The 18,724-nt window shown below is 40.4% G+C and overlaps 1 protein-coding gene across 2 annotated transcripts; it reads left to right on the top strand.

Moving 5' to 3' along the window:
- The first annotated feature begins 4,855 nt into the window (after window positions 1–4,855).
- LOC110526699 (hepatoma-derived growth factor-related protein 3) lies at window positions 4,856–18,639 on the top strand. 2 transcript variants are annotated; one of them, XM_036981187.1, is made up of 7 exons: window positions 4,856–4,975; window positions 5,560–5,660; window positions 7,516–7,592; window positions 12,238–12,376; window positions 12,870–13,034; window positions 16,828–16,959; window positions 17,570–18,638. In XM_036981187.1, the coding sequence occupies exons 2-7, from the start codon at window positions 5,577–5,579 to the stop codon at window positions 17,594–17,596; spliced, it is 624 nt and encodes a 207-aa protein (XP_036837082.1). In that variant the 5' UTR covers window positions 4,856–4,975; window positions 5,560–5,576; the 3' UTR covers window positions 17,597–18,638. The 2 variants fall into 2 exon arrangements, with proteins under 2 accessions (XP_036837082.1, XP_036837083.1); XM_036981188.1 differs by lacking the exon at window positions 4,856–4,975 and having other exon boundaries at window positions 4,982–5,660; window positions 16,831–16,959; window positions 17,570–18,639.
- Window positions 18,640–18,724: the final 85 nt, after the last annotated feature.

Genomic DNA, 18,724 nt, shown 5'->3' with positions numbered 1-18,724 from the left:
TAGATCCCACCTCACAGTCTTGGGCTATGGAGGAGTGCAGGGAGAAGGGGAGACGGGAGGTGGAGGAGGGAAGGGAGAGTGGGAGGAAGGCAGGCAGAGGGGGAGAAAGGAGGAGGGTGAGGCAGAGGGTAAAATTGATTGTCCACAGGGGCTTGGGAAGCTGTTGAATATGAGGGGTATTACCGCCCCGGCACTGCAGCCAGATGGACAGCAGATGACTTTTGTTCCGACTAATACTCTAGTCTGGGGAGGCGTGGGGAGACAGGAAGAAGGAACATTTTGGAGTGCTGGACAACTTACATCACCCACTCTGTCTCAGGGATAGCACCATATTCTCTGTCCTCTATTCAAGGCCTACAGCAGAACAGTGAGAGTAAAAAGACAACAATTCAATGTCAGACATTGATAGTGTTTTTAGATAAGGGATTCTAAAACTTGTGTATTAGGAGTAAGTAGGCCAATATTGTATGTAGCAAATAAAAACATGTAATGCCCCAAAAAATATTTTTAAAAATGAATGTAACCTTTTTAGTATATTTGAAAGGGGTAGGGGGTAAAAAACATGGCACATTTTGACCACTAAAAACACCGTTTGAGATATTTCCACACTATGAGATTGGAATAATACTGTGAAATTTTGAAAATTATGAAAATTCCCTGGTTGTGTAAGAAATGAAATGTCAGCATGTTTTGGTGGGATGGTGTTTTGACCTGCCTGGTGACATCACCAGGTGGTAAATTAGTTAATAGACCAGCAATGAAGAGAGTTCCAAACATCTCTGCCAATAACAGCTGGTTTTCAGTTTTCCCCTCCCCACTCAGACCACTCCCAGACAGTCCTAGCTAAATTCTTGCTTGGGAAATTGCTCTTTCCTAAGAAGCTATTTTTGTTTATTTTTGAAATCATTTTAATTGAAGACAATCACAGTAAGGTACTTAATTGTTACCCAGAAATTATTTGATACCTTTAACAACTCCATAAGGTTTAGCACCAACCTAGTTTGAATTGCAAATCGTGGATGAAAAGCAACCCCACTTCCCACCCTTCCCAGTTTGCCAGTTATGCACTAATATGTATAAAAGGGGGTATAGCTGCGAAAAACAAAACAAATAACGATCTGTTTGAATAGAGGTCATATAGTAATAACCTTTCTTTTAAGGTAAAATACTGTCTTCTTTGTGAAAATGGCTTTACAATGATAATCACCAAATGACATAATGTTCTATTATTTTTTATAATGACAACCCTTATCAGACTGTCACTATAGAGGTCCTATAATTCTATGTATTATTATGTAACAACACCTGATCCAAATGTTAACACGTATTTTGAGGAAAATCATTTTCAACCCAAACTGATTAAAACACCTTTGAAGTTATTTTCTTTATTTTTATCTTTTATTATTTCCACTTTCCAGTATGATAACCTTAACCAGTTTATAGCCTACCAAGAGCCTTCCCAAAATACTTTACTAATTTAAGTCTTCATATATGTACCATACACAACATGGAACTAATTATTTGATTAAATCATCAAGTATAAACCATGAAAAAAAATATTGAACGTGATACACCGTACATGTGTGAGGCTTAATGTGATAATTATACTGAACAAAAATATAAACGCAACATGTAAAGTGTTGGTCCCATGTTTCATGAGCTGAAATAAAAGACTCCAGAAATGTTCCATACGCACAAAAATATTATTTCTCTATATTTTTGTGCACAAATTTGTTTACATCCCTGTTAGTGAGCATTTCTCCTTCACCAAGATAATCCATCCACATGACAGGTGTGGCGTATCAAGAAGATGATTAAACAGCATGATCGTCTGAGACAGCTGATGAATCTGAGGAGTATTTCTGTCTGTAATAAAGCCCTTTTGTGGGGAAGAACTCATTCTGACTGGCTGGGCCCCTACCCAGTCATGTGCAATTCATAGATTAGGGCCTAATGAATTGATTTATGAACGATTACTCTGTAAAATTGTGGAAATTGTTGCATGTTGCGTAAATATTTGGAGCTGTTTTCACAGTCATAGTTTACACCTAGTTTATGGACTAAACAACACTTCCAGGGTTGGTCCAGGATTATGCCAGAGAGGAAGAGGAGACATGAGAGGTTTTACTCTTCCCAAAATCTGTCCACGAAAAATAAACCCACAAAATTAGAAATTTTTGTATGTGGGGTCAATGAGAGAGTGACGAATTTGGTTAAAAGAAAATATAATATTTAGCTATGTATGGCTTATTTGATCAAATATACGTTTTGTTATGGTTAGGTTGTTACGAGGAAAGCACTGATATAAGTTGACGCACGTGGCATTTCGGCAACTTAAAAAAAAAAAAACTTTACATCAAAATTGTGTCTGTTGTCATAGAGATAGATAGAGGATTCGTCATTGATATAACTTGTTTTAACATGGCCATTACCATTGAGGGCTTCGAACATTTTGAATTAGTCAAATGGGTGGGGATTCCTATGAGTTGGGCGCAATCAGCCAATGAAGAAGAAGAAAACTGAGTACTATAAAATCAAGACAGCCCATTCTTTCACAGACGCTATAATGGCACAGATACAAAGATGAGTCCTCTATCTCTCAATTCAATTCAAGGGGCTCTATTGGCATGGGAAACATCTGCTAACATTGCCAAAGCAAGTGAAGTAGATAATATACACAAGTGAAATAAACAATAAAAATGAACAGTAAACATTACACTCACAGAAGTTACAAAAGAATAAAGACATTACAAATGTCATATTATATATATATATATATATATATATACAGTGTTGTAACGATGTACAAATGGTTAAAGTACAAAAGGGAAAATAAATAAGCATAAATATGGGTTGTATTTACAATGGTGTTTGTTCTTCACTGGTTGACCTTTTCTCGAAGCAACAGGTCACAAATCTTGCTGCTGTGATGGCACACTGCGGTATTTCACTGCGGGAGTTTATCAAAATCGGGTTTGTTTTTGAATTCTTTATGGATCTGTGTAATCTGAGAGAAATATGTGTCTCTAATATGGTCATTCATTGGGCAGGAGGTTAGGAAGTGCAGCTCAGTTTCCTCTATCTCTATTGACTGTATCACGTATCTGCCCTCTCATTGGCTAGAATGGTCCCACCAGATCTCGCCTCCTGCCTACATGCCTACCATATTTGAGGATATGTATTTCCATTGTTAGAATGGTCAATCAACGATCTTGTCAATATAATAGACAATCTTTGACTGTGCTTAGTCTGTGTCCTGGAACCGCGTCGTTATCATTTGGGCGGCATTCAGTACAAAAAAACGGAGTGCAACGTTCAATTAAACGGAAACGTTACTGTTCTGTATGGCCAGTTAAAAAACTGGAGTGGTTGGGTTGTGGGTTCAAAATGCCCCGCTGCCCTTTAAATAGGCATACGTCACTCATTGTTTCCAGCCACACTCCGATACACTCACCAAACTGATTAAATATACCTCAACGTCTGTTCAAGAAAGTTGACCAACGTTTTGGGGAAACGTGTCGTTCAGTACAAACCGTCACGCAACGTAGTAAATGTTGAATCGAACTGAAACACTCCTGGAAACTGCCCTGACTGTCCATGGGGGTTTGGTTCTCTGGCATTGCTTAGGTTTTACTACCATCTGCTGGTTGAAACATATATGCACATGATTCAGATTTTCCTCTTGAGTTTGAACATTAATTTATGTGACCTTGGATTGTAGTGAACATCTTTCGATGAGTGTGACTTCCTCTCTTAATCTTTATATGGCTAGATGTACATGTCCCTTCCCCATTAAACACAACATATGTGGACATATGTTATAGTTCATTGTAAACTCTACATATGAACCCTTTTCTTTATAACACTTAAACCATTCAGAATAGGCCTAAATCCGAAGCACAACATATGCTTTAACCAAAAACCCAACCTAAACACAGGATCATATTAATCTGGAATAAAACAAATAAAAACAGGCCCCTGAATCAGATAAATGCAATCAATATCTGTTAAAATAGGCTATACAGAAGTTGCTGGCTAAATGTGAACCTTCAATTTTGGCTTTAGTATTGTCTGCATGGTTCATTAACTCATAAAATCTGAATATTTATGCTAACAGTAGAGCCCCACAGTGGAGATGTCATAATACCCATAAAGCATAGCGGTCAAACAGGGAAATGGATCCAATCGTTTTTCCACCATTCATTTTTTGCATAGGGGATGTTAGAAACACTTACAATAAGGGTTGTGTTTTGTGTAGGCTTACCCAGGCGTGACATTTTGATATCCATGTAAATCTCTCTCGGACAAGGTGACTTTTTGCAATATATTTATTCGGCTCTATTTCCTCTCAGATTTGAACATGCTAATTAGCATCAAAGTAGACATCATGCAAGATTACAAATCCCTGCAAACTCCTGCACATCATCTCGAGCTGACACCTTTGCTAACAGGTATTGTGTCAATTTAAAACTTGCACAAGACAGTTTAAATAATTGTCCATTTAAAGAAATGTAGCTAAATTATTCATTACTACACTTATCTAACATTAGATAGTTAATCCAGAGATTCGTACCTTTACCTTGATTCGGCAGTCTTGTCCAGATTATCATGGCATTTGTAGTTCTTTATGATAGCCACATTAGCAGCTAATTAGCATTTCATTTTGGGTGGGTAAATACAGGCAAATATATTGATAAAAGTCACCTTGTACTAGAGATTTACACAGCCTTTATTTTAAGTGTTTCTAAATACCCCCAAGGGAAAAATAAATGGTGGGAAAAATTTTGGAGCCATTTCCCTGTTTGACCGCTAGGTTTTATGGGAATTATGACTCATACTGTGGCACTCTATATACTGTAGTTTATGCTCATGTACATGGGAAGGTGTGCCCCTTTCTATCCAATGAGATAATCTGGGCTCCCCCAGAAGCAAAAGTTCCCTACAGACTCTTTAATCGCGGTGTTCTTTGCACAAGGTAGTATATTGCTGCATATACTTTGGCAGTACTAGGGTTAGTTTGACAACTATGGCACTGGCAGACCTATTTTCTGCCATAATTTATTTAGCATATTTAAGTAGCCTGCAGGCTACTCAAAATGTAGGCTGTAATTGAAAACAATACTGCATTTTAAATTGTGCCTCTGCAAGGACAGGCAAGAAATTGGTTATGTAGTCTAGGAATTACCCATATTTTCTGTCTCTATTTGAGGAGTAGCCTAATTTTGGTGAGAGTCCATGTTTTCCATGCCGCTGTCCTTTTTAAATTAATACATCCACTATTGAGGACGTTTTTTTAAATTATTATTATTATTAACACTCTCTAAGGACTACAGTGACAGCTTCTCGACGTTGGGATTTAGGTTTTGTACCTGTATTCTTGCGCTGATCTACACATTTTCGTGCATGAGGCACCGTTTCCAGGCCTTATCCTTTGCTTTAATTATTTATTTACGTGTAAACTGCGGTCTTGCTATCAAAACATTGATGGTCGATAATCCCCATCTCTGTTGAGGGCCGAACTAAAACACCTTCATTTATTTTCATCTCAAATTGGAGTAGGCTGGCACACAGTCATTATGGCTCGTCCACGGCCGCGGGAGTACAAGGCAGGAGATTTGGTTTTTGCGAAGATGAAGGGATACCCACACTGGCCAGCGAGGGTGAGTAGGTGATGCAGCCGAGCTGAAAAGCAGGGAGGCGGGGTTGCCTGAGACAATACCGCCGATGCTTTGGGATATATGCGATGGGCTCCTTCTTCACCATGCGTGTTTGTCTTTCCCAGCTTAGTTCACAGTGTACCTACCTACCTACCTTCATCACATATTCAGCTATTGCGGATCGCTATTTTGATACGCTGCAAACCACAATAACCAGTCATTCTTATGTTTACCATTCTTTACATTTTCCCTGTGTTTCCCAGTCAGGAAATGAGGGCGCTATTGAATGGTGTGCTACTACGTCTGTTTTTGAATCCGTCTCTTCCTTACGTTTTTACTTTTCATTTCCCACATTCCACAAATTCACTTGAATGCAAAGCGGTTGTAATTGTATCGACCTATAGAGTAATTAGCTACTGTAGCAGCGATTTGGTATAGCCTACTAGAGCTAGCCTTTATAATCAGTCAGACTTGACCTGAGGTAACCAGGTGACGTGAGCCCTTTCCAACAACAATGTTACATTGTAAGCGTTCTGATTACACTGTTGGCCTCAAGTGTTCTAGCATCTGCAACATTGTTTCAAGATACTGACACTTTACACTCTTATTTCTGTTGTTTGGAATATGTAGATAACACACAGCATTGGAGATATGACACTACTGCTTACTGACATATTAAAATGTGTTAATGCAGTTCACATACACTGTTGCAGTTTGTATTATGGGTTCATTCCTGAGATCCCATGAACAGATACATCTGACATGAGTGTAATAACAGTCTCTCTCTCTCTCTCTCTCTCTCTCTCTCTCTCTCTCTCTATCTCTATCTCTCTCTCTCTACATCACTCTCTCTCTCTCTACATCACTCCCCCCCCCTCTCTCTCTCTACATCACTCTCTCTCTCTCTACATCACTCCCCCTCTCTCTCTCTCTACATCACTCTCTCTCACTCTACATCTCTCTCTCTCTCTCACTCTCTACATCACTCTCTCACTCTCTCTCTCTACATCACTCTCTCTCACTCTACATCACTCTCTCTCACTCCCTACATCACTTTCTCTCTCTCTCTCTACATCACTCTCTCTCTCTCTACATCACTCTCTCTCTCTCTCTCTACATCTCTCTCTCTCTCTACATCACTCTCTCTCTCTCTACATCACTCACTCTCTCTCTACATCACTCACTCTCTCTCTCTACATCACTCTCTCTCACTCTACATCACTCTCTCTCACTCCCTACATCACTTTCTCTCTCTCTCTCTACATCACTCTCTCTCTCTCTACATCACTCTCTCTCTCTCTCTCTCTACATCTCTCTCTCTCTCTACATCACTCTCTCTCTCTCTACATCACTCACTCTCTCTCTACATCACTCTCTCTCACTCTACATCACTCTCTCTCACTCCCTACATCACTTTCTCTCTCTCTCTCTACATCACTCTCTCTCTCTCTACATCACTCTCTCTCACTCTCTACATCTCTCTCTCTCTCTCTACATCACTTTCTCTCTCTCTACATCACTCTCTCTCTCTACATCACTCTCTCTCACTCTCTACATCTCTCTCTCACTCTCTACATCACTCTCTCACTCTCTCTCTCTACATCACTCTCTCTCACTCCCTACATCACTTTCTCTCTCTCTACATCACTCTCTCTCACTCTACATTACTCTCACTCTCTCTCTCTACATCTCTCTCTCTCTCTCACTCTCTACATCACTCTCTCTCTACATCACTCTCTCTCTCTCTACATCTCTCTCTCACTCTCTACATCACTCTCTCTCTCTCTACATCTCTCTCTCTCTCTCTCTCTCTCTCTCTCTCTCTCTCTCTCTCTCTCTCTCTCTCTACCCCCATTAGATTGATGAGCTTCCAGAGGGAGCTGTCAAGCCACCTGCTAATAAATATCCCATATTTTTCTTCGGCACACATGAAACGTAAGCCAACACACTATTATGTCCCAAATGGCACCCTATTCCCTATATAGTGCACTACCTTTGACCAGAGCCCAATGGGGTAAGTAGTGCACTACATAGTGAATATTTGGGACACATGCACACCTTTACAACTTTTTTGTTGATAAGCATATTACCAAAAGCATCTCCTGTGGCCTATGTTATTACACTGAGACCTATGTTATTACACTGTGGCCTATGTTAATACACTGAGGCCTATGTTATTACACTGAGGCTTATGTTATTACACTGAGGCCTATGTTATTACACTGAGGCCTATGTTATTACACTGAGGCCTATGTTATTACACTGTGGCCTATGTTAATACACTGAGGCCTATGTTATTACACTGTGGCCTATGTTATTACATTGAGGCCTATGTTATTACACTGAGGCCTATGGTGTTACACTAAGGCCTATGGTGTTACACTGAGGCCTATGTTATTACATTGAGGCCTATGTTATTACACTGAGGCCTATGTTATTACACTGAGGCCTATGGTGTTACACTAAGGCCTATGTTATTACACTGAGGCCTATGTTATTACACTGAGACCTATGTTATTACACTGTGGCCTATGTTAATACACTGAGGCCTATGTTGTTACACTGTGGCCTATGTTATTACATTGAGGCCTATGTTATTACACTGAGGCCTGTGTTATTACACTAAGGCCTATGTTAATACACTGAGGCCTGTGTTATTACACTAAGGCCTATGGTGTTACACTGAGGCCTATGTTAATACACTGTGGCCTATGTTATTACACTGTGGCCTATGTTATTACACTGAGGCCTATGTTATTACACTGAGGCCTATGTTATTACACTGAGGCCTATGGTGTTACACTGTGGCCTATGCTAATACACTGAGGCCTATGTTATTACACTGAGGCCTATGTTATTACACTGTGGCCTATGTTATTACACTGTGGCCTATGTTAATACACTGAGGCCTATGTTATTACACTGTGGCCTATGTTATTACACTGAGGCCTATGTTATTACACTGAGGCCTGTGTTATTACACTAAGGCCTATGTTAATACACTGAGGCCTGTGTTATTACACTAAGGCCTATGGTGTTACACTGAGGCCTATCTTAATACACTGAGGCCTATGTTATTACACTGTGGCCTATGTTATTTTTACACTGAGGCCTATGTTATTACACTGAAGCCTATGGTGTTACACTGTGGCCTATGTTAATACACTGAGGCCTATGTTATTACACTGAGGCCTGTGTTATTACACTAAGGCCTATGTTAATACACTGAGGCCTGTGTTATTACACTAAGGCCTATGGTGTTACACTGAGGCCTATGTTAATACACTGAGGCCTATGTTATTACACTGTGGCCTATGTTATTACACTGAGGCCTATGTTATTACACTGAGGCCTATGTTATTACACTGAGGCCTATGTTGTTACACTGTGGCCTATGTTAATACACTGAGGCCTATGTTATTACACTGTGGCCTATGTTATTACACTGAGGCCTATGTTATTACACTGAGGCCTATGTTATTACACTGTGGCCTATGTTAATACACTGAGGCCTATGTTATTACACTGTGGCCTATGTTATTACATTGAGGCCTATGTTATTACACTGAGGCCTGTGTTATTACACTAAGGCCTATGTTAATACACTGAGGCCTGTGTTATTACACTAAGGCCTATGGTGTTACACTGAGGCCTATGTTAATACACTGAGGCCTATGTTATTACACTGTGGTCTATGTTATTACACTGAGGCCTATGTTATTACACTGAGGCCTATGTTATTACACTGAGGCCTATGGTGTTACACTGTGGCCTATGTTAATACACTGAGGCCTATGTTATTACACTGTGGCCTATGTTATTACACTGAGGCCTATGTTATTACACTGAGGCCTATGTTATTACACTGTGGCCTATGTTATTACACTGAGGCCTATGTTATTACACTGTGGCCTATGTTATTACACTGAGGCCTATCTTATTACACTGAGGCCTATGTTATTACACTGAGGCCTATCTTATTACACTGAGGCCTATGTTATTACACTGAGGCCTATGTTAATACACTGAGTTCTATGATATTACACTGAGGCCTATCTTACTACACTGAGGCCTATGTTATTACACTGAGGCCTATGGTGTTACACTGAGGCCTATGGTGTTACACTGAGGCCTATGGTGTTACACTGAGGCCTATGTTATTACACTGAGGCCTATGTTAATACACTGAGGCCTATGTTATTACACTGAGGCCTATGTTATTACACTGAGGCCTATGTTATTACACTGAGGCCTATGTTATTACACTGAGGCCTATGGTGTTACACTGTGGCCTATGTTAATACACTGAGGCCTATGTTATTACGCTGAGGCCTATGGTGTTACACTGAGGCCTATGTTATTACACTGAGGCCTATCTTATTACACTGAGGCCTATGTTAATACACTGAGGCCTATGTTATTACACTGAGTTCTATGATATTACACTGAGGCCTATCTTATTACACTGAGGCCTATCTTATTACCCTGAGTTCTATGATATTACACTGAGGCCTATCTTATTACACTGAGGCCTATCTTATTACACTGAGGCCTATGTTATTACACTGAGGCCTATGGTGTTACACTGTGGCCTATGTTAATACACTGAGGCCTATGTTAATACACTGAGGCCTATGTTATTACACTGAGGCCTATCTTATTACCCTGAGTTCTATGATATTACACTGAGGCCTATCTTATTACACTGAGGCCTATCTTATTACACTGAGGCCTATGGTGTTACACTGAGGCCTATGGTGTTACACTGAGGCCTATGTTATTACACTGAGGCCTATGTTATTACACTGAGGCCTATGTTATTACACTGAGGCCTATGTTAATACACTGAGGCCTATGTTATTACACTGAGGCCTATGTTATTACACTGAGGCCTATCTTATTACACTGAGGCCTATGTTATTACACTGAGGCCTATGTTAATACACTGAGGCCTATGTTATTACACTGAGGCCTATGGCGTTACACAGTTATAGCACTGTATTTATTTTTTTATTTAGTACTTTTACCCCTTTCTCTCCCCTTTCTCTTCATGGTACCCAATTGGTAGTTACGGTCTTGTCTCATCGCTGCAACTCCCGTACAGACTCGGGAGAGGTCGAGAGACGTGCGTCCTCCAAAACACAACCCAACCAATGCACACAGCCGCACCAATGTGTCGGAGAAAACACCGTGCACCTGGCGACCGTGTCAGCGTGCACTGTGCTCGGCCCGCCACAGGAGTCGCTAGTGCGTGATGGGACAAGGACATCCCTGCCGGCCAAACCCTCCCCAATTGGGCCAATTGTGCGCCGCGCCATGGGTCTCCTGGTCGCGGCCTGCTGCGACAGAGCCTGGAATCGAACCCAGAATCCCTAGTGGCACAGCTAGCACTGCGATTCAGTGCCTTAGACCACTACGCCACTCAGAGCCCGTTATAACAATGCATTATAGTGATCAGCAGATAATATAGGCCTATTATAAACTGGAAGGTTTGAGCCCTGAATGACGATTGACAGCCGTGGTATATCAGACCGTATACCACGGGTATGGCAACATATTTATTTTTACTGCTCTAATTGCATTGGTAAACAGCTTATAATAGCAATAAGGCACCTCAGGGGTTTGAGGTATATGGCCAATATACCACGGTTAAGGGCTGTGCCCAGGCACTCCGTGTTGTGTCGTACATAAGAACAGCCCTTAGCCGTGGTAAATTGGCCATATATTACACTCCCTTGTGCCTCATTGCTTAAATATCTTAACTTGGGTACTTTATGGTGAATATATTTATTGTTCGCACACACACTCTAGTTATAAACATGAACGCTCACTTCACAAAACAGTAGCACAACTTGAGTATATCAGTTACATGACAGAGTCTTTGTAGTACATATACTGAGTGTACAAAACATTAAGAACACCTGCTCTTTCCATGACATAGACTGACCAGGTGAATCCAGGTGAAAGATATGATCCCTTATTGATGTCACTTGTTAAATCCACTTTAATCAGTGTAGATGAAGGGGAGGAGACAGGATAAAGAAGGATTTTTAAGTCTTGAGACAATTGAGACATGGATTATGTATGTGTAACATTCAGAGGGTGATTGGACAAGACAAAAGATTGAAGTGCCTTTGAACAGGGTATGGTAGTAGGTGCCAGGCGCACCGCTTTGTGTCAAGAACTGCAATGCTTCAGGGTTTTTCATGCTCAGCAGTTTCCCGTGTGTATCAACAATGGTCCACCACCCAAAGGACATCCAGACAACTTGACACAACTGTGGGAAACATTGGAGTCAACATGGGCCAGCATCCCTGTGGAACGCTTTCAACACCTTGTAGAGTCCATGCCCCGGCGAATATAGGCTGCCCTCAGGGGATAGGCTGCCCTCAGGGGATAGGCTGCCCTCAGGGGATAGGCTGCCCTCAGGGGAAAGGGGGGGTGCAACTCAATATTAGGAAGGTGTTCTTAATGTTTTGTACACTCAGTGTAAGTTACATTTTTGTGATGACAGATTAATGTTAGTGGTTTGGTTCTGGTCAGGTTGGTATTACTGCTCACCATCTCTGTCCCACCACAGTGCCTTCCTGGGCCCCAGGGATCTCCTACCATACAAGGAGTACAAGGACAAGTTTGGCAAGTCCAACAAGAGGAAAGGTTTCAACGAGGGTCTGTGGGAGATCGAGAACAACGCAGGGGTCAAATTCACCGGCTATCAGGTCCGTCGTGCTTCTCGGTCCATTTTTATGGATTGGCCGGCACATACAGAAGTATACAAAAGTCATCCAGATATGTGGACAGTGCATTCTGAATAGCAGTTATAACTTATAAGCCCAACTCATAACTAATAACTTCTAAGCCATCAGAAACAAGGACACACACACACACACACACACACACGAGAGTTGTATCTTAGTTGCTGATGTCTCATAACTTCTTGTCATAGTCCAGTGTCTACATATTATGGGCTGCTGCTTCACCTTGGTGCAGTCCTCTCCTGGAGAGTTCCTTATAGAAGAGACTTCTATTTTATTTGTTTTCCTCTCAATATTTTCTCAGTTGATCTCAATAGCACATCAGTGAATAGTGTCTGCTCACTGTACTGTTTTGTAGATTTTTCTCATGTCACTATGAAGCCAAAGGTATATTTCCTACTCTGTGTGTACAATAAAGTTGTACTATATTCTACTGTACTCTGTCCTATGTTCTCAGGCCATCCAGCAGCAGAGCTTTTCCAAGACGGAGGGAGAAGGAGACGTGGCAGACGGAAGCAGTGAAGGAGAGGAGAGAGATTCCATAGAGGAGGTGGAAGATGACAAAGGCAAACTGAAGGAAGACAGGTCCGGGTTCAAACGGAAAAGGACGGCCTCCTCTAAGGTACCAGGTCATCACAAACTAGTTATCAGACCTGTTATTACACTCTATCACACTGTAAACCTGTAGAACTCAACCATAGTCCTGGAGACCCACAGGGTGTGCAGATGTTTGTTCCAACCCAGCATTAACGCACCTGGTTCAAAGACTTGATAGATGATTTGTTTGGTCAGTTGTGTTAGTGCTGGGCTATATAAAAGTCTGCCAGTCTGTGGGAACCCAGGAACAGGGTTGAAGAACACTGGCTTAACATAAATGTCACGATGGTCTTGGGTGTGTTTTTTTATTTTTTTGTATGAGATGGTTGACAACAGGGTCATTTCAGGGGCATCTCTAAAGTGCATCTAAAAACTTTCAAGGGGCTTCCTCTCCTTGCTTCCTCTCCTTGCCTCCTCTCCTTGTCTCCTCTCCTTCATCTGCACTGACCGGACAAGGTGAAAGCAATATGACGGATGCCTTCCAACCAGGTATCTGTCTTCACTTGTTTAGCAATGTCAGCTAAATGAAACAAACGATAAGATGAGAGGAAGCCACGTGAGACTATTGAGATCTATCTCTAGTCTCTCCGGAGCTATAGCTAACCTATAGGTTAAAGGTAAAAGGTCAGAGTGCAGGTGCGTATGTTCAGGGGAGCAATGGGAGGGGGGGTAGCTATCCTAAGCCTACTGATACATTACATTGCAAGTCGTCAGCATATCTTGAAAAATAATGATAATGAAGTGAACTCGGAGGGTTGAGAAACGCTGATAGTTCCATTTGAATGGTATTTCCTTCATCAGGACAACACAAAGCCTATGGGCCCATACAGAGGCAGGGTGGTTGTAGGTAATGTTACTGTGGTGTCCATTGAGGCCTGGGTTGAAAAAAGTCACCCACAGCCCTCTCCACCCCGTCCTCGCTTAGCAACCACTGTTGCCTAGCAACTGGGCTCTATTACGCACATCTATTCGATGGAATGTAGCATTCCAGAAGACCGACCTCAGCCTCTCAAATTGGAAGTCTAACTCGTGCTTGCATTACACAGATGAACATTTTCTTGCTTTTGTCCTTCAAAGTGCTGGCTATGCTTTTGCTGTTTTGTTTCTCAGTGCAAATACAGCTGTTTTGTTTCTCAGTGCAAATACAGCTGTTTTGTTTCTCAGTGCAAATACAGCTATATAGCATTTGACCTGTGTTCTTTATACGTGTAGTGTGTTGTAGTGAAAGTTAAACAAATCAGCATCACACACAGAGTTGAACTGAGCTATGCAGAGCAGATGTTATGTTAATACATTATGATACTCTGACAGGGATGTTAATACATTATGATACTCTGACAGGGATGTTAATACATTATGATACTCTAACAGGGATGTTAATACATTATGATACTCTGACAGGGATGTTAATACATTATGATACTCTAACAGGGATGTTAATACATTATGATACTCTAACAGGGATGTTAATACATTATGATACTCTGACAGGGATGTTAATACACTATGATACTCTGACAGGGATGTTAATACATTATGATACTCTAACAGGGATGTTATATTAATACATTATGATACTCTGACAGGGATGTTATGTTAATTCATTATGATACTCTAACAGGGATGTTATGTTAATACATTATGATACTCTAACAGGGATGTTAATACATTATGATACTCTAACAGGGATGTTAATACATTATGATACTCTAACAGGGATGTTAATACATTATGATACTCTAACAGGGATGTTAATACATTATGATACTCTGACAGGGATGTTAATACATTATGATACTCTAACAGGGATGTTAATACATTATGATACTCTAACAGGGATGTTAATACATTATGATACTCTGACAGGGATGTTAATACATTATGATACTCTGACAAGGATGTTAATACATTATGATACTCTAACAGGGATGTTAATACAATATGATACTCTGACAGGGATGTTAATACATTATGATACTCTGACAGGGATGTTATGTTAATACATTATGATACTCTAACGGGGATGTTATGTTAATACATTATGATACTCTAACAGGGATGTTAATACAATATGATACTCTGACAGGGATGTTATGTTAATACATTATGATACTCTAACAGGGATGTTATGTTAATACATTATGATACTCTAACAGGGATGTTATGTTAATACATTATGATACTCTGACAGGGATGTTAATACATTATGATACTCTAACAGGGATGTTAATACATTATGATACTCTGACAGGGATGTTAATACATTATGATACTCTAACAGGGATGTTAATACATTATGATACTCTGACAGGGATGTTATATTAATACATTATGATACTCTAACAGGGATGTTAATACATTATGATACTCTGACAGGGATGTTAATACATTATGATACTCTAACAGGGATGTTAATACATTATGATACTCTGACAGGGATGTTATATTAATACATTATGATACTCTAACAGGGATGTTAATACATTATGATACTCTAACAGGGATGTTAATACATTATGATACTCTATCAGGGATGTTATGTTAATACATTATGATACTCTAACAGGGATGTTAATACATTATGATACTCTGACAGGGATGTTAATACATGATGATACTCTGACAGGGATGTTAATACATTATGATACTCTAACAGGGATGTTAATACATTATGATACTCTAACAGGGATGTTATGTTAATACATTATGATACTCTAACAGGGATGTTATATTAATACATTATGATACTCTAACAGGGATGTTAATACATTATGATACTCTAACAGGGATGTTAATACATTATGCCATTCTAACAGGGAGCAGATCTGATGAAGCCTGACTGGGGATTGGTTGAAACATCATTAGCCATGCTCACTTTTTCAGATACCTACAGAACATTTGGTGTCCAGAAATTATTTAAAAAATCGTCCAGTTCAAAGAATAATGGATGTCACGACTCCTGCCGAAGTCGGCTCCTCTCCTTGTTCGAGCGGCGCTCGGCGGTCGACGTCACCGGTCCTCTAGCCATCGCCCCTCCACCTTTCATTTTCCATTTGTTTTGTCTTGTTTTTCCACACACCTGTTTTACATCCCCTCATCACTCTACGTGTATATTTTCCTCTGTTCCCCCCCATGTCTGTGTGTGTAATTGTTCGTTACGTGTCATGTGTGACGCTTCATGCTGGTTTTTCGCCGGGTCTTGTTTGGAACCCGTGGTATTGTATGCTGTTCAATATTTGTGTGACAAGTGCGCTATTTGCTTTTGCCTTTGGCGGGAATGTCGTTACACAGTTGCGTCCGACTGTTTTCCTTCTGCCAAATAAAGTGTGCCCGTTCACTCATCTCTGCTCTCCTGCACCTGACTTCAGTTCACCAGTTGCGCACACTGTTGACAATGAATGCATTCATTAAACTTCATTAATTACTTACTTTATTGTTCAATGAGGCTCTATGTTTCCCACATATTGCAAGACAGCAAATCATATTTGTGAAATTGTATGAAATACTTATTGATACAGTATTATGGACTCTAGCTATCCACTAGCAAAGCACGTCCATTTAGTGTTGCATGAGTGCTGTTCTGACAAATAAGCACCTCATCACTACCTGCACACAACAACTTCCTGGTTTCAACGTCCTCAGGAAGGAGTGGTCCTCAATAGGTTCAGAACTGGCCACGGCCCATGCCTCGCCAACCTCCAGCGATGGGGCATAAAAGCAAGCCCCCTATGGCCTGTGGGGTGGAGAAAACAATGCACCACATTTTTTTGCATTCACTGAATAAACAAATAGTGCTGATCTGTGTGTGTTGTCCCCAGAAGTCATCCAAGCTGTCCAGGATCTCGTCTGGAGAGGAGGATCTGGAGGACGGGAAAGAGGAGGATCAGAAGAGCGGATCGGAGGGGGGAGACCCCGATAACGGCATCATTCAGAACACTGCCGACAGCAAGGTGGGCCGCCCAGGGGGGATGTCAGGGTTGGGGACAATTCTAATTAAAGTCAGTTAAATCAGGAAAGGATTTTAATTTAAAATAATGTTTTATTTATTTAAAATAAATAGGTTCTCCTTTTCAGTTTATTGAAAATATAACATTTTTACAACAATTAAGTCAGAATTTCAGTCTACTTCTTGAATTGACTGTCTTCAATTTGAATTGACCCCAACCATGGTGGATGTAGCCTGATCCCAGATCTGTTTGTATGCTTGGGGTGACATTGACCCTAGTTGACAAGACATTGCTGACACATTTCAGTCACAGGTATGTTTATTCCTTCCTTGGTACCGCAAAGTGATAGTGTTGCAAGATCAACACTTGATTACTAATTTATTTGATTTAGCAAAGATTAAAATGGAGGTGAAAATGTTGCAGATATTGTTCATTCAATGCAGGAATACTGACACCAGGGGCATGATAGCAAAATAACTGTTCTGTTCAAACAGCATTATTATATCACTTCATTGTGTCCTGTGTCACTGGCAGATACTTATGTTTCTGATGTGTATTCTAATTGTTTAATAGGATATTTTTCAATTGGAATATTTGTATGCCTCTGTTCCAGAACCAGTTGCTGAGAGAAGAACATTAGGTGCTGTGGACACCTGCCGAGGAAAGGGAAGGTATTCATTGTTGCTGTCACGTGATATTGGAATGGTCAAACTCCCATAATCACCACCTCTAGCACTACCTGTAATGGGTCATTCACATCCATCTCTATGTAGAAAATAACACACATCTACTACAGTATATCACTAAATCTGTACAACTCTGCTTCAGCCAGTAGACGCCCAGGCTTGACTACAGCCAAGGTAACTAGCTTCAAAACAACATACACACACACTTGTGTCCCCATCTCTTTCAAAATCAGAACACCACATTTCATATCTAAACAGTGTAAAATAAGCATCAATCGATATTTATATTGACCCTTAGCCTCCACTATCTGATTCCATCAATGATTCATATAGGTAAACATGTTAGCTATGTTTGATAAAACTTCTATGAATATACAGTATAATATACTCCCTTGTGGTCTATGATGATTGATATATGTTGGGTATTGCAGTGTTCTGATCATACTAGTTGTATCTTGGATTTGCTTTTATAAAACAATGGTTTAAGGGGAGGGACTAGCTTAGGGTTGCAAAATTCCAGTACATTTTCAAAACTGTCCAGTTTTCCAGAAATCCCGGTTGGAATAATCCTGCAATCAGGAGGGAATAAGCAGGAAATCCAGTGATCATAAGACTGGAATTCATGGGAAACCTGAGAATTTGGGGAAAGTTACTGGAAATTTGAAATGTGTGTTAAACTGACTGTATAACATATCCATATCACTCAGCACTGTATGTTGCTCTTTTATGTAACCGCAAAAGATGAATGGGAAAAGACATAGATAAATGTAGGAAGTGTTGTGCACAAACCGACTCTCTAACTCTCTATCTATATATTTGACTTTGGTTGTAGAGTATATGGCCAGTATTCTACCTGACTGATCTAGCTAACTACTCGTCTGCATCCCAAATGGAATCCTACCACCTACATACAGTGCCTTGCGAAAGTATTCGGCCCCCTTGAACTTTGCGACCTTTTGCCACATTTCAGGCTTCAAACATAAAGATATAAAACTGTATTTTTTTGTGAAGAATCAACAACAAGTGGGACACAATCATGAAGTGGAATGACATTTATTGGATATTTCAAACTTTTTTAACAA

Source organism: Oncorhynchus mykiss, chromosome 6 (assembly GCF_013265735.2).
Source record: "Oncorhynchus mykiss isolate Arlee chromosome 6, USDA_OmykA_1.1, whole genome shotgun sequence".
In the NCBI taxonomy this organism is placed as follows: Eukaryota; Metazoa; Chordata; class Actinopteri; order Salmoniformes; family Salmonidae; genus Oncorhynchus; species Oncorhynchus mykiss.
The sequence above is the reverse complement of the archived record's forward strand: the minus strand, read 5'-3'. Positions and strand labels throughout refer to the sequence as shown.

Bases quoted from the DNA above. Each gene is read 5' to 3' on its own strand.
- LOC110526699 (XM_036981187.1), top strand. From the start codon at position 5,577: ATGGCTCGTCCACGGCCGCGGGAGTACAAGGCAGGAGATTTGGTTTTT. The intron at 5,661-7,515 runs GTGAGTAGGTGA...TACCCCCATTAG, and splicing joins ACCCACACTGGCCAGCGAGG to ATTGATGAGCTTCCAGAGGG. The intron at 12,377-12,869 runs GTCCGTCGTGCT...CTATGTTCTCAG, and splicing joins TCAAATTCACCGGCTATCAG to GCCATCCAGCAGCAGAGCTT.